This window comes from Carettochelys insculpta, chromosome 20 (assembly GCF_033958435.1).
Source record: "Carettochelys insculpta isolate YL-2023 chromosome 20, ASM3395843v1, whole genome shotgun sequence".
NCBI lineage: Eukaryota > Metazoa > Chordata > Testudines > Carettochelyidae > Carettochelys > Carettochelys insculpta.
This window is the reverse complement of record NC_134156.1, coordinates 27,035,238-27,050,205: the sequence shown is the minus strand read 5'-3', so window position 1 is coordinate 27,050,205 and position 14,968 is coordinate 27,035,238. Positions and strand designations below refer to the sequence as shown.

Sequence of the window (14,968 nt, the reverse complement as noted above, 5' to 3'; positions counted from 1 at the left end):
TGATAAATCCCAGAATTCCAGGGAATGTTTTAGGCAACAATGTGCAGATCCCTGTGGATTTTCAGGGGAATTAGAAAATTGAAATGTTGCAAATGTTGGTGGAGGAAAGGCACACAGTCTCTGCCTCCTATTTAGAAGAGCCACACATTCAGACACCTCTGCAATTGTCTATATATCAAATGATTGGTTAAAAGCATCAATTAACACTTCCTGACATAATATTTTTATCTCATTTCTGACCATCCTTCAAATAGAACGTAAGATGTTGACTCACTGGATCCTAATAAGAAAGAAAAGGTATAATGGGAGTGGGTGGGAAGCACAGGTGTGTACTTTACTTACGGGTGTGTTTCAGAGCATTGGAAATAGAAGGGGATGGAAAGGTGGTGAACAGGAAACTGGTGGTGGGAAAAGGAGGAATAGAGGGCACCCCCTAGTGTGTGCAGTGAGCTTGGCCTAGGTCTTCAGGTAGGAATTGAAATTGGAAACTAATGAATGGTTCCAAGGAATTAATGAGCTTTTGGATAACTTCAAGAAGGGTAACTGTTTCTACTTATTGGCAGGTAACAGAGAGGTGGCCGTGTTAGTCTGTATTCTAACAAAACAAAACATCAGAAATATAGCACTTTAAAAACAAACAACATGATTTATTCGGTGATGAGCTTTAGTGGGACAGACCCACTTCATCAGATCAATAGCCTTTTCGCTACAGACTGATGTCTGTAAGTACAGAGGTCCAAAAAAAATTGCAATAAAAACTGACAAGTGGTTAGAACTGAAGAAGGAGAGTGAGGGTGGAGGTGAGGGGGCGTTAAGTGTCTTGCCTGAGGTAATTACAAGCATCAAAGGAAGGGAAGCAGTCCTTGCAATGCTTCCCTTCCTTTGATGCTCTTAATTATCCGAGACAGGATGCTTAAGATCCCCCACCCCTCACCCTCTCCTTCAGTCGTATATACTTGATTTGTCAGGTTTTTTTTTTGTTTTTGTTTGTGTTTGTTTTTTAAATAACCTCTGTACTTGTAGATGTCAATCTGTACTGGAAATACTATTGATCTGATGAAGTGGGTCTGTCTCACCAAAGCCCACCCAAAATAAATCATTTTGTTAGTCTTTAAAGTGCTACATTTCTGCTGTTTTGTTTAGTTATCGGCAAGTTTAAGATGGACTTATTGACCTTCAGCCATATATTAAGTATTTGTAAGACTTTCAGTGGCAGTTTCTTATAAACATTTTTGTACCTTCACACCAGTACATCAAATCTAACAATTCAACTTTTATCTCCTTGTAGAGCAGTCTCGCAGAGACGACTTGGAGTCCTTGGGCTATGTACTGATGTATTTTAACCTGGGCTCCCTCCCCTGGCAGGGATTGAAGGCAGCAACAAAAAGACAGAAATATGAACGTATTAGCGAAAAGAAAATGTCTACACCTATTGAGGTTTTGTGTAAAGGATATCCTTGTAAGTAAGCTTTTTGATGGCGTATAACAAAGTTAGCTTTTTTTTTAAACACTTTGTTGACATTGTATGGAAGGCCTTATATTGAAGTATTTAACCTATATTAATTTAGCAGTTACTTTGACATCTGTTTGTAAATAGACACATTAAACGCAAGGAGGGCCTAAAAGTTCATACACCTAAACAATGTTCCCTGTGAGTTTTTACATCCATGTGCAAAGTGTGTGTGTGTGTGTGTGTGTGTGCGTGTGTGTGTGTGTGTGCGTGCACGTGGTTTTTTTTTTTTTTTTTTTAAGATGTACACCAATATGGAAGTGATGTGGGGCCAAGGGGTTTGGGGGTATAGGCCTGGGACAGAACATTTGGCTGTGATGTTACCCTTGGGGTCTTGGATAACAAAATGTGTGTAACCTCCAGTCAGAAGAACAAATCTGACCCCTCCCTCAGTGTCTGTCATCTGTGAATTAGGCCCAGAAAGGAAAAGAAAACAGACATGGAGTAAGATGAAAAACTAGGTAAATTATGTTAAGGGATTTGGCACATTAAAAGGGAAAGTGGGGGAAAACCTGACGTGAACTAAAAACTCTTAACTGAACTGTGGAAGTGAACAGAAAAAACTATTAATATTCCCAACTAGACTTTTACAAGAAAATAAACGATAATTTTTACCCCAAATTTTGGTTACTTCACTACTTGTGAACTGGAGTGGCAGGGTGTTGTCCAAGACTTTCTACCTTTTGGGCTAATTGAGAGCCCTCAGGGAGGAGCGCTGTGGAGTCTCACATTGATGGAATTGGTACTCCAGAGAGCACCGCAGGTAGATGACAACAACAATAATAGGTGGTGGATGGGATGTGCTCGTCTAAGCTGGTGACCTGTGCAAACGCTGCCAATCAGCTGAACAGCAACTGCTTTCAGGCAGCATCAGGACTTATAAAGCCTTAAGGGCAAGAAACTCCTGAGGTGGTTCTCAGGGGCAAGCAGAAGAGGTGGGAGATTCTGGGTAGAGATGGTTCTTATTTACTGTTTTGAGAAGAGCCCCCTCCTTTCTACTTGGAGGTCGCATGACATGTTAACTCCATTTTGTTCATACCACCTCCATTTTGTTTCTCATAAACCACCATTTTAATTAACATATTTACATTGCTGATTATTGTTGCCCGGAGGCTCAGCCTACAGTGGGGGTTTAGGGTTCCAGCTGAGGGCCAGGTCCTGGACTGGGGCCAGCAAAGTGAGGCTTGGGTGAAGGCTTCCCTGGGACTGTGCCCAGGATATAGGACTTCTCCCAGCCCCATCTCCCCATAGAAGGTGGGGGAAGGGCATCTCTCGCCATTCTGGGCAGCTCTAGGGGAATATTTCTTCTTGCCTGCATGACATGAGAATTTAGTGTGCAGCTGCGCAGCTTACAGGCAACTTAACAAATGGATGTCACACTTGCTTGCCTGGACCACTCCCTGTCTGTTGACCAGATCTCCTCACCATTGGTTTTGTTTTGTTTTTGTGGGTTTTTTTGAATGTGCATTTGCTGGGACTTGGCAATTGAAAGCTTTGTCTCCTGTTTCTGTACTTTTGTGCTCTTGTAAAAATGCTGTGCTGTCTGAAGACGAACAAAAATCAGTTGACCAATTGAGTTTTTTGTTCCTTTATTGAAGTGGACTGGATTGCAAAGTCTGATGCAACAATAGCACTTGCTGTACTGGGAAACATGGAGCATAGGAATAACCATACAGGATCAGATCTGTGGTTAATCTGACGCAGTATCCTGTTTGATTGTGGCCAACACCAGATCCCTCAGAGGAAGATAAAAGAAATTGTACGTTAGGCTGATATTTTTCCCCATATATGATCTGCTCCCCCTCAAAAAATTAGTTACCTTCCTAATTACTGGTGCCTGATTTAAACCCTGATACCTGAGGTTTAATCTCTTCTACAGTTTATCAGCATTAACTAAAAATGTGGATATTTTTGTTAGTCCTATAAATGTCTGATTCTCGGCCTCAGTGTCTATGAGTGGTGATGTTTCCATTTGGGAGTTTGTGAGACTGTTTTGAAGTTTGCTATGTTTGAGTTTAATTGAATGTCCCTTTGTTCCTGTGTTATCAGTGACAGAACGGAGTGCTTAATCTACCTTCTCTGTACAGTAGACCCTCGATTTGCGTGAGAATTACATTCCTGGAAAACCAGACATAACTCAAAATTTGTGCAAGTCAAGGGGGCGGGGCCACCAGCTCAGTAGCAGGGACTGCCACTGCAGCTGGGAACAAGGGGTCCCCCTGTGAAGGGGGAAGAGAGCAGCGATTTCCTTGTTAAAGGGGATCCTGGATTTAAAGCGCTGCTGGCTGGCTGGCTGGCGGGCTGTGAGCCAGCTCAGCTGCAGTAGTTGCTGCCGCCTCAGCACAGTGGGGCGAGACAATCCCCCTGTAAAGGGGTATTGCAGCTGGGTGCAGCTGGCTCTGTGCCTCAGTGCTGTTGTGGGGGGTGGAGGATCCTTTTGTTAACGAGGATCCCCATGTTAAAAAGCTGCTGGCTGGCGGAGCAAAGCTCTTTCAGCTGAGCAAAAGGCAGCTGTGGCTGCAGAGGTGTGGGGGAAGGAGATTCTCCTGTCATAGCTTCTCAGTGCTGTTGCTGGGGAGTAGGGTGAGGAAAGTCGGAGGATCCCCTTGTTAACAGGGGCTTCCAACCACGGGGCTGTGGAGTCTCCCCCCTCCCCCTCAGCCACTAACCTCCCCACTCCTCTCTCATGTAAATGTGAGTTACACGCATTTTGAATGTGCGTGTCTTAGGGGATTACTATACCGTTCATTTGAGTTGTCTGTATTTAATTTTAAGAAAACATAAAGCTATGTGAATGCAACGTTATTGTTGAGAATGTGGAAAAAGATTTGCAGACTAAAGTTCTCAAGCTGCATTAACTCTGCAATTGTGTATATATTTTAACAGTATACATGATTTTTTGTATGGTGGGAGTGTAGAATAGTAATGCAATAATAATTCCGTCATCTGGCATGTTGGGAGAATTGGGGGTGCCAGTAAATAAAAAATAAGTCTGGTTAACTGAGGCGGAGGGAGCTTGGCTTCTGGAAGGGGATGAGGGCAGGGTGTTGGGGTAAGGGAGAGGTATCAGGCTGCCAGATCCAGGCAGTGCTTAGCTCTGGTGGCTCCCCATAAATGGCAAAGTGTTCCTGCTGCTTAGGGTGACCATATCTCCCTGTCGCAAATATGGGATAGGGAGATATGGAGGGGAGGGGTGGCTCCTCCAAGCCCCAGGGAGCCAGGAAGGAGACTGCCACCCCACAGCCCTAGGGAAGCCACAGCTGCCGGCACTTCTAGAGCCCCAGGAAAACAGCAGTAGCTGCTGCCCCTTCTCCAGCCTCAGGGAATTGGGAGCCCCTGGGAAGCTGCAGCCACTGGTGCCCCCTCCAGCCCCCGGGGAAAAGCTGCAGCTGAGAACTCTCGGAAAACTCCCGCCAGCAGCTGTGCCTGCACATCTGCTGGTGGAAAAGGTAAGCCAGGTGAAGAACCCAAATACGGGGCAATTAATCCCTTTTTAAAAGTGTCAGGACGCCTTTTTGGCGTCCCAAATACAGGACTGTCCCGCCCATACGGACGGATGGTCCCCCTACTGCTGCTCCTAGTGGCCAGGCCACTCGGTGTGCTTCATTTGCTCACAGGTGCCACCCCAGCAGCTCCCAGTGTCTGCAATTCATAGCCAATGGGAGCTGTGGAGCCAGTGCTAAGGTTGGGGACAATACATGGAGCCCTAGTGGCTATTCCTCTGCTTAAGAGCAGCAGGGACAAGTTGCTGCTTCCAGGAAGCCATATGTAATCAGATAGGAAGTCTGCTGTTTCTGTGCCAGCTAGCCACTGTTGAAGATCAGAAATGTCAGTTTATGGAGCTTTCTAGTTCATAAAGTGCCAAATAACACAGCTTTTACTTTATGTATGTAACTTGAATATTTATAGTTAGTTTGTGGGGGTGTGCATGTAATATGATATAAAAAGCCCAGGAGTTTAAGATACTAAAAAATTCAAAATATGTAATGGTTTTAGTGTGGCTTATTCAGTGTTTTTAAGTCTTTCCTGTACACTGTCTTCATTGCTACTGTGGGAGGGTAGGCTGTTCTTTCCTCTCCCATGTTCATCTGAGTTGGTGGGGTCTCTACCGACTGTGATTGGTGATTCTAGCTCTTCCAAACACCGACAAGGCCGTGTTGTACATTGTATCCCTCAGATGCTGCCATCTGGATGTCACATCGGCACCCCCAGGGTTGCTGCGCAGATTCTCCTCGAGGGTTGCTCTGAACTTTTCAGCTCTCTCTGAGTTAGCCGTCTTTCTGGCATTGATGGCGGGGCCTTCCAGTTGGTTTAGAGCGGTGCAGCTTCTTGGGAATCACCTTGAGTTTGGAGCAAACTAACAAGTGATCTGTATCGCAGTCAGCACTGTGATAGCTGTGTGTCAGAAGGACGTTTTTGAGGTTATCACATCTAGCGATGACCACGTCTAGTTGATGCCAGTGTTTTGAGCGTGGGTGTCTCCAGGACACTCTGTGCTGTGGCTTGGTTTGGAAAAATGTGTTTGTGATGTACAGATTGTGGTACGTGCAAAGTTGGAGAAGACACTGACCATTTTCATTCATTTTTCCCACACCAAAGTGGCCTAATCAGGAAGGCCACGAGTCACGATCGGCTCTGACTCTTGCATTGAAGTCACCCAGAATGTACAGTTGTTCGCGAGCAGGTATTTGTGCTATGGCAGCACTAAGCACATCATAACACCTGTCTTTTACTTCCGGTGCGGCGTACAGGGTTGGGGCATAAGCGCTGATCAGGCGGACAGGACCGGCGCGAGTTTGAAGTATGACCTGAAGGAGTCTTTCTGATCCACCCATGACTAATTCCACCATTTGTAGAAGGGTGTTTCTGATGGCGAAGCCAACACCATGCTCCCTGGGTTTTTCTTGGGCTTTGCCCTGCCAGAAAAAGGTGTAGTCCTTTTCCTTTAGAGATCCCGAATCTGCGAGACGTGTCTCTTGCAGAACAGCAATGTGTTGCAGAGCTAGAAACACAAATGACTGGTTCGAACCTAACTCCGATGAGATGATTCCAGCCATTGAAAAAAAGCGCGCTGCACTCCTGGAGTACAAACGTTTGCCGAGCCAGAATACCCTGCAAGCACACAGAGCAGCCAGAAAAACAGTACAGCAGACGGCCAGGCGCTGTGCCAACAACTACTGGCTCGAGCTATGCAGCAGCATCCAGACCAGTGCTGACTTTGGTAACCTCAGGGGAATGTATGAGAGCATCAAGAAGACATTAGAACCCACCCAGAACAAGATGGCACCTCTGAAATCCAAATCTGGTGATGTCATCACTGACAAAGCCAAACAGATGGAGCGCTGGGTCGAGCACTATTCCAAGCTGTACTCACGTGAGAACATTGTGGTCGACTCAGCCCTTGATGCCGTCGAGCTCCTACCAGTAATGGACGAACTGGACCAGGAACCAACTGTGGATGAACTGAAGAAAGCCATCAACAACACTGCAGTAGGAAAGGCCCCGGGTCAGGATGGTATACCACCAGAAGTAATCAAGTGTGCCACAGACACTCTCCTGGAACCCCTACATGAGCTACTGTGCCTGTGCTGGAGAGAGGGAGAGGTTCCACAGGACATGCGCTATGCTAACATCATAACTTTGTATAAGAACAAAGGAGACAGAAGTGACTGCAACAATTACCGTGGAATCTCCCTCCTAAGCATTACTGGTAAACTGTTTGCTCACGTCATCCTCGGTAAACTCCAGAAGATTACTGAGAGGGTTTATCCTGAATCACAGTGCGGATTCCACGCAGAGAGAGCTACCGTCGACATGGTCTTCTCTCTGAGGCAGCTGCAGGAGAAATGCAGAGAGCAGAGGAAGCCACTCTATATTGACTTAATTGACCTAACCAAGGCCTTCGACTTGGTCAGCAGGGATGGACTGTTCAAACTGCTCCACAAGATAGGATGTCCGCCACGGTTACTCAGGATGATCCAGTCTTTCCACGAAGACACGAGAGGAACCGTCCAATACGATGGCACGTTATTGGATGCTTTCAGCATCAGGAGCGGCGTCAAACAAGGATGCGTCCTTTCTCCGACACTGTTCGGGATCTTCTTCGCACTCCTCCTTAAACACGCCTTTGGATCTTCAACAGAGGGCATCTTTCTGCACACAAGATCTGATGGGGAAACTGTTTAATCTTGCAAGGCTGAAAGCTAAATCTAAGGTGCGGGAAGTCCTCATCAGAAATATGCTGTTTGCAGATGACGCTGCTGTTGTGTCACACACAGAAGACCAGCTTCAGAAGCTGCTGGATCGGTTCTCCAAAGCATGCAAGGACTTTGGCTCTCCATCAGCCTAAAGAAGACAAATGTACTTGCTCAGGATGTTGCTGCTTCTCCATCAATCAGCACTGACAACTATACGTTAGAGGTCGTCCACGAGTTCGTTTACCTCGGGTCCACCATCACTGACACCCTGTCCTTGGAGACTGAGCTAAATAGGAGGATCAGTAAAGCTGTACACTCACACCAAAATGCAAGTCTACAGAGCCTGCATCCTCAGCACCCTCCTTTACGGCAGCGAGACTTGGACCCTGTACGCCCACCAGGAAAAGAGGCTGAACGTCTTCCACTTGCGCTGCCTCAGGCGCATCCTTGGAATATCGTGGAAGGGCAGAGTGTCCAACACTACCATCCTTGAGCAAGGTGGAATCCCAACTATGCACACCCTCCTCAGGCAGCGGCGGCTCCACTGGCTTGGCCACGTCCACAGGATGAATGATGGAAGGATCCCAAAAGACATCCTCTATGGCGAGCTAGCCACTGGCAAAAGACCTCCCAGATGCCCCCAGCTGCGCTACAAAGATGTTTGCGAGAGAGACCTCAGGGAATTAGACATCAAACCAGACAGCTGGGAGGAGCTGCAGACAATCGCAGCAGATGGAGGCAGGAACTATACAAGGGCCTTCAGAAGAGTGAGTTGAGGATCAGACAGCTAGCAAAGGAGAAGCAAGCCCACAGAAAGCACAACAAGGACCTGCCAGACACGCATTACATATGCAACAGATGTAGCAAGGACTGTCACTCTCGTGTGGGTCTTCACAGTCACAGCTGATGCTGCAAATGAGGATGCCAAACGGAACTACGAAGGGTGCGATCCATAGTCTACGTAGACTGAAGGATGCTACTACTGATTGGTGATATTTGGAATGTCACATAAATCCTTCTTTTTATGCTCTCATCCTTTTATGAGGAGTCTATTTAGTAGCTTTTACTCTGCCATCTCCTTGCTCCACTCTGTCCCTGTGCTAGTGAGACACAGTACAGTCTTCTCCAAGTCACAGCATTGTATTTTCAATTCTTCTTCGAGTGTCCCCGTGGGTGCTCCACATTAGGTGTCGGGCTCGCGCCGACGCCGCAGGTCGGATCTTCCAAGCAGTTTCTGCCGGACCGCGCATGCGCCGGTGCGCACCGCTCACTTGCGTGCTCCTGGCCACGTGCGCGATCCGGTCCCCGCCAGTTCCTCTTTAACCGCCATCGGCTGCAGACAGAATCCACTCAGGCTACGGCCAGAGTTAGCGTATTTAACGTTTTTAATTGTTTTAAAGTTTCTTCAGTCTTAGATTAAGTTAGTCGGTTGTTGTTTTCAACAAAAAAAAAAAAAAACAAAGAAAGGGAAGGAATTCAAAGCTTCCAATCCTAGTAACAAGCGGAGCACCGGAGGCCAGGAGCCTAGGGCCATTAGCCCTCCTGCCGCAGCAGGCTTTATCCGAGAGGGGAACAAGCACAGAGAAGGTGCTAAGTACCCTATTAACAACTCAAAGACTCACCACGATGTCCTCTTCAGGATTCAAGAAGTGTGAGTCGTGCAGAGAGGCGATGCCAGCGTCTGATGGGCACAGTCAGTGTATAAGGTGCTTGGGGGAATCCCATGTCACTCAGAAATGTTCCTTCTGCGCCAAGTTAACAGCCAGAGCAAGGAAGGACAGGGAAATGCGGCTGAAAATGCTGCTGTTCGACAAGGCCCTCCAGCCAGACATGCCGGAGCGGCCGCAGCAGAAGGGACCCTCCGGGGCCCATAAAAGGAAAGCCGCGTCCCTAACCCCATCAGCGCAAAAACGGAGGAGAATCTCCCCAACCCGATCCCTGCCAGCAGCAACAGCGAGCGGGACGGGTGGAGCGCAGAGCCCCCAGCCGCAGCTACAGCTGATCGGCGGAGACGCACGTGGCGGAGGTTCAGCCTCCGATGATCAAACAGCCGCCCCGCACAACGGGCAGGGCGGCGGCCAAGCAAGCCCCGGAACCGGCGGCTCCGCAAACAGCAGCACCGACCTCTGGGGAACCGGCAGCGCAGAGCGCGCAGGCACACAGCCTGCAGGCACCAGGGGAGACGGCCCGCGCAGCACCGCTGAGGAGCATGCCGAGCACGGTGCAGACTACGGGGCCGAGATCCCCGACGCGTCAGGGGGCGGAGCCACCCCCACAGGGGAGGGGAAAGGCAGCACAGAAAACACGGCACCACAGTCCCTCTCCAGACAGGGCTGCAGAACTGCTTTCTCTGAGCCCTGCGCTCGTGCTGCGGACTCCAGCGAGAAGGCAGGGGTCACCCCTAGCCTATCCAGAGCCCCCATCTCCATTTCTACAGCCAGCCTCCCCATGGCTTGGACCACCTTTGCCCTTCTTGGGCTTCGAGCCACTTGAGTACTATCACAAATCGGTCTCTCCAGCGTCCCATGTCTCCAGAAGATCTCGCTCCCCCAGACGTAGGGGGTATGCACCAAGGGAGTGGTCCAGGTCACCATCCCAGGAGCAGTGCCAGTGTTGCCATGGTCGCCCCTATCATACGGGGCATAGACACCATAGGCATACTACCAGGGACAGATCCCCACAGACGGTTCCGTATCCCCGAGGGCAATCGCGAACGGGGACAGAGACTCAGATATCTCAGGGGGAGTTGGTTCTGGAACCCCAGGATTTTCCCTCGCAAGCTTCTAGCGAGCGGATGTACCACCATCAACAGGACCCGGAGGGGTCCAGAGAGGCGTACCCTAGCGGTTCCTCGCTGTCCTCCCTGGATGAGGCTACGGCCCCGGGGGACATCCATCCTCCGGACATCCATCCTCCGGACGATCTCAAACAGTTCCAAGAGCTGTTTAAAAGGGTGGCCTTCACACAAGGCATCCAGACAGCAGAGGTGCAAGAGAAGCACCATAAGCTCCATAAATCTGAGACCTCCGGCCTCCTCTAAAATAGCCATACCGCTTGACGAAGCAATCTTGGAGTCCGCCACCATGATATGGCAGACCACTGCGACTATTCCGCCTGTCCACAAGAGAGCGGACAAGAAATACTTCGTGCCAGCGAAGGGCATGGAGTTCCTATTCAGCCACCCGCAACCAAATTCTCTGGTGGTAGAATCGTCTCAACAGAGATCAAAAACGTCTCAGTTCAAAACAGGGGGAATGGACAAAGATGCCAAGAAGCTAGAGCTGTTCAGCAGAAAGGTCTGCTCCTCCTCCACCCTACTGTTGAGAATGGCGAATTACGCAGCGCATCTAGCGAACCACAATTTCGACAACTACTTTAGGTTAACCTCCCTCATGGACTCGCTTCCAGAGGACAAGAAGCCGGTGCTCAAGGCTATCATGCAAGAAGGCTACGTGGCCTCGAGGACGGGAGTTCAGATCGCCCTGGATGTTGCGGACACAGCAGTATGCTCAACAGCTACGACAGTGGTAATGCGAAGGGAGTCCTGGCTCCAAACATCGGGTATACCGAGGGATCTGCAGGCGAAGATCATCGATCTCCCCTTCGACACGCAGAAGCTGTTTGCTGAATCAACTGACTCGGTCCTTCATTCCAGTAAAGACTCAAGAGCCACTCTTAGGACCTTAGGGATCTACACCCCTCCATACAGAAAGAAAAAGTACTACCCTCAGCAAAGACGGTACCAGTATCAGCCACAGTGTCCCCAGTACCACAGGGGTTACGAGCAAGGGCGACATCAACAGCATCAACAATATAGAACTCCCAGGCGACGTTCCCAACAAAGCCGTGCGTCCTCGGGGCAGGGCCAAAGGCCACAAGTTTGACACACAGATCCAGGGCTGCGCCATCACTACCATCGCACAATGTCATCTGAAGCTGTTATTCCACCATCGCCTCCGACCATTCTACAACCAGTGGCAAAAGATCACCACAGACAAATGGGTGCTGGAGATCATAGCCACGGGGTACGCGATCCCCTTCCAGTCGCTCCCACCGCCACGACCTCCACCCAGGCCCCACCTGCAGGATGCGTCCCACGAAGCGAGACTCAAGCAGGAGGTAGACCATCCTATGCTCATAGGGGCAGTGGAAAGAGTGCCGGAGCAACTGCACGGGAAAGGGTTCTACTCCAGATACTTCCTCACGGAGAAAAAGACAGGAGGCTGGAGGCCCATCTTAGATCTTCGAGGCCTCAACCGGTACCTGCGCAAGCAACGCTTTCAGATGATCACAATCGCCTCCATCCTTACGGCACTGGACGATGGAGATTGGTTCGCAGCCCTCGACTTACAAGACGCGTATTTTCACATAACTATCCATCCGGCTCACCGACGATTCCTCCGGTTCGTGGTAGGCAAAGAACATTTTCAATACAAGGTCCTACCGTTCGGCTTCTCCTCGGCCCCCAGAGTCTTCACCAAGACCTTGGCAGTGGTGTCAGCCTACCTGCACAGACAGTGGGTATTTATATTCCCGTATCTGGACAACTGCCTACTCAAAGGGGCCTTGAAGGAGGAGGTACTACGCATGATACGCGTCACAGCAGGCACGTTCTCTTCGCTCGGCCTGGTTATCAATCTCGCAAAATCAAAGATAGACCCCACACAGGACATAAAGTTCATAGGGGCACGCATAAATTCTATTACAGCGAGAGTGTATCTACCAGAGACACGCTTTCAGGCCATCGGCTCCCTCGTGCAAGTCATCACATTCAGCCCTACGGTGCCGGTTCTGACGTGCTTACAGCTGCTGGGCCACATGGCAGCAGCGACGTTCGTAGTACAGAACGCCAGGTTACACATGCGCATAATGCAGCACTGGCTGGCGAGCGTATACAAACCGGCAGCACGCACCGTTCACAGGGTGGTGTCGCCCACGACAGAGGTGCGCAAATCCCTACAATGGTGGGTAAACCCCAAGAACATGCTAACAGGGGTACCCTTCCACCAACCACAAATATCGGTTTTTCTTACTACAGATGCTTCCCACATAGGGTGGGGAGCACACATGGGCGAAGAGGTGACACAAGGACTGTGGTCCTCCACGGAACAGTCACTGCACATAAATATACTGGAGCTCAGAGCAGTGTTCAACGCCTGCAGACACTTTCGAGACCATATGCAAGGCAAAGTAGTCGGGATCAGTACAGACAATACCTCCACCATGTTTTATATAAATCGGCAAGGAGGAGCTCGGTCCTGTGCCTTATGTGCGGAAGCAGTCCGGTTGTGGAACTGGTGCATCGCCAACAATATAACCTTGAAAGCCTCGTACTTACCAGGCGCTCACAATGTGAAGGCAGACCAGCTGAGCAGGCATTTCGCACTCACGCACGAGTGGCAGATCCGTCCCGATCTGCTATGACCGATTTTTCACGCATGGGGCTTTCCCCAGATAGACCTGTTTGCTACTCAACACAACAAGAAGTGCCCACGATACTGCTCCAGGGCAGGACTGGGATGGGGGTCCCTGGGGGACGCATTCATGATCTCCTGGAGGGGCCCCCTGCTTTACGCTTTTCCACCCACAGTGCTGATCCACAAAGTCTTGCAGAAAGCCAGGAGAGAAGGAGCCCGAATGATCCTGATAGTCCCAACGTGGGATCGACAGCAATGGTTCCCCCTACTCCTGCGCATGTCGGACCGTCCACTGATGCCCCTCCTGGTGGCGCCGGATCTGCTCACGCAAGCCCAGGGGTCCATAGCGCATCCGCACCCCCAAGGCCTGCGACTACAAGCGGGGTTAATCCATGGCTCAGCTCCCTAGAGAGCACATGTACGGAGGAAGTGCAACAAGTCCTAGAAAGTAGCAGGAGGGCTTCCACCAGGAAGACCTACAAGCAGAAGTGGACTCGCTTCATGGCATGGTGTTCTACCAAACAGTTAGCCCCCCTTTCGGTGCCTATACCTGTAATATTAGAGTATTTACTGGACCTCAAGAGAGGAGGACTCTCACTATCCTCGTTAAAGGTCCACCTTGCCGCCATTTCAGCGTTCAGACACGAAGAGGAAGGGCACAAGGTGTTCGCCCATCCCATGGTTACCAGGTTCCTCAAAGGGTTGGTAAACCTGTACCCCCCTCGGAAACTGCTTCCACCTTCATGGAACTTGGACCTGGTGCTTAGTGTGCTAACAGGACCACCGTTCGAGCCTTTAGCCACGGTTTCCCTCTGCCTCCTTATGATAAAGACGACCTTCCTTCTCGCAATCACGTCAGCTCGCAGGGTGAGCGAGCTTGCGGCAGTTATGGCAACGCCACTCTGCACAGTATTTTCCAAGGAGGCGGTAACCATATGGCTGCATCCAGCCTTTGTTCCTAAAGTTTCTTCTGAGTTTCATATTAACGAACCTATTGTTTTACCCTCGTTTTATCCAAAGCCTCATAACTCTAACAAAGAGGCGCGCCTACACCTCCTGGACGTGAGGAGGGCGCTAGCCTTCTATATAGACAGGACCAAGTCCTTCCGGAAAACGGATAGACTCCTAGTCTCTCTCGCTCCCAAATCGAAAGGAGAAGGTCTCTCTTTGCAGAGAATCTCAAAGCACATCGTATCCTGCATAAAAATGTGCTACGAACTCAAAAAGACTCCTTTACTGGCCACACCCAGGGCTCACTCCACTAGGGCGGTGGCGGCATCAACAGCCTTTTTCAAGGGCGTTGCGCTAAAAGACATTTGCAGAGCGGCGACCTGGTCATTCTATGACACCTTTGCCAAGCACTACGCCCTTCACGGGGTATTCCAAGAGGATACCCAGCTCTTGACAGTAGTCCTCTTGGGGACAAGCTGCACATGATCCGATTACCCACCTCCTATTTTGGGTTACTGCTGGGTAGTCACCTAACGTGGAGCACCCACGGGGACACTCGAAGAAGAAAGAGAAGTTACTCACTGTAGTAACTGTGGTTCTTCGAGATGTGTCCCCGTGGGTGCTCCACCACCCGCCCATCCTCCCCGCTTTGGATCTCTGTTTACTGTTTTGCAGGAGCATCCGAGGCAGTTGGTCAAGGAACTGGCAGGGACCGGATCGCGCACGTGGCCGGGAGCGCGCAAGGGAGCAGCGTGTGCCGGCGCATGTGCGGTCCGGCAGAAACTGCTTGGAAGATCCGACCTGCGGCGCCGGGGCGAGCCCGACACCTAATGTGGAGCACCCACGGGGACACATCTCGAAGAACCACCGTTTCTACGGTGAGTAACTTCTCT

General features: G+C 50.1%; 1 protein-coding gene across 3 annotated transcripts in view; it reads left to right on the top strand.

Annotated features, from left to right (window-relative positions):
- The window catches only part of CSNK1D (casein kinase 1 delta), a 60,548-nt gene that overhangs the window by 14,556 nt on the left and 31,024 nt on the right, over nt 1-14,968 (top strand). For all 3 annotated transcript variants that reach the window (XM_075014985.1, XM_075014986.1, XM_075014984.1), the window contains exon 5: nt 1,289-1,459. In XM_075014985.1, the coding sequence (XP_074871086.1) occupies nt 1,289-1,459 (171 nt within the window). The remainder of the gene's footprint in view (nt 1-1,288; nt 1,460-14,968) is intronic.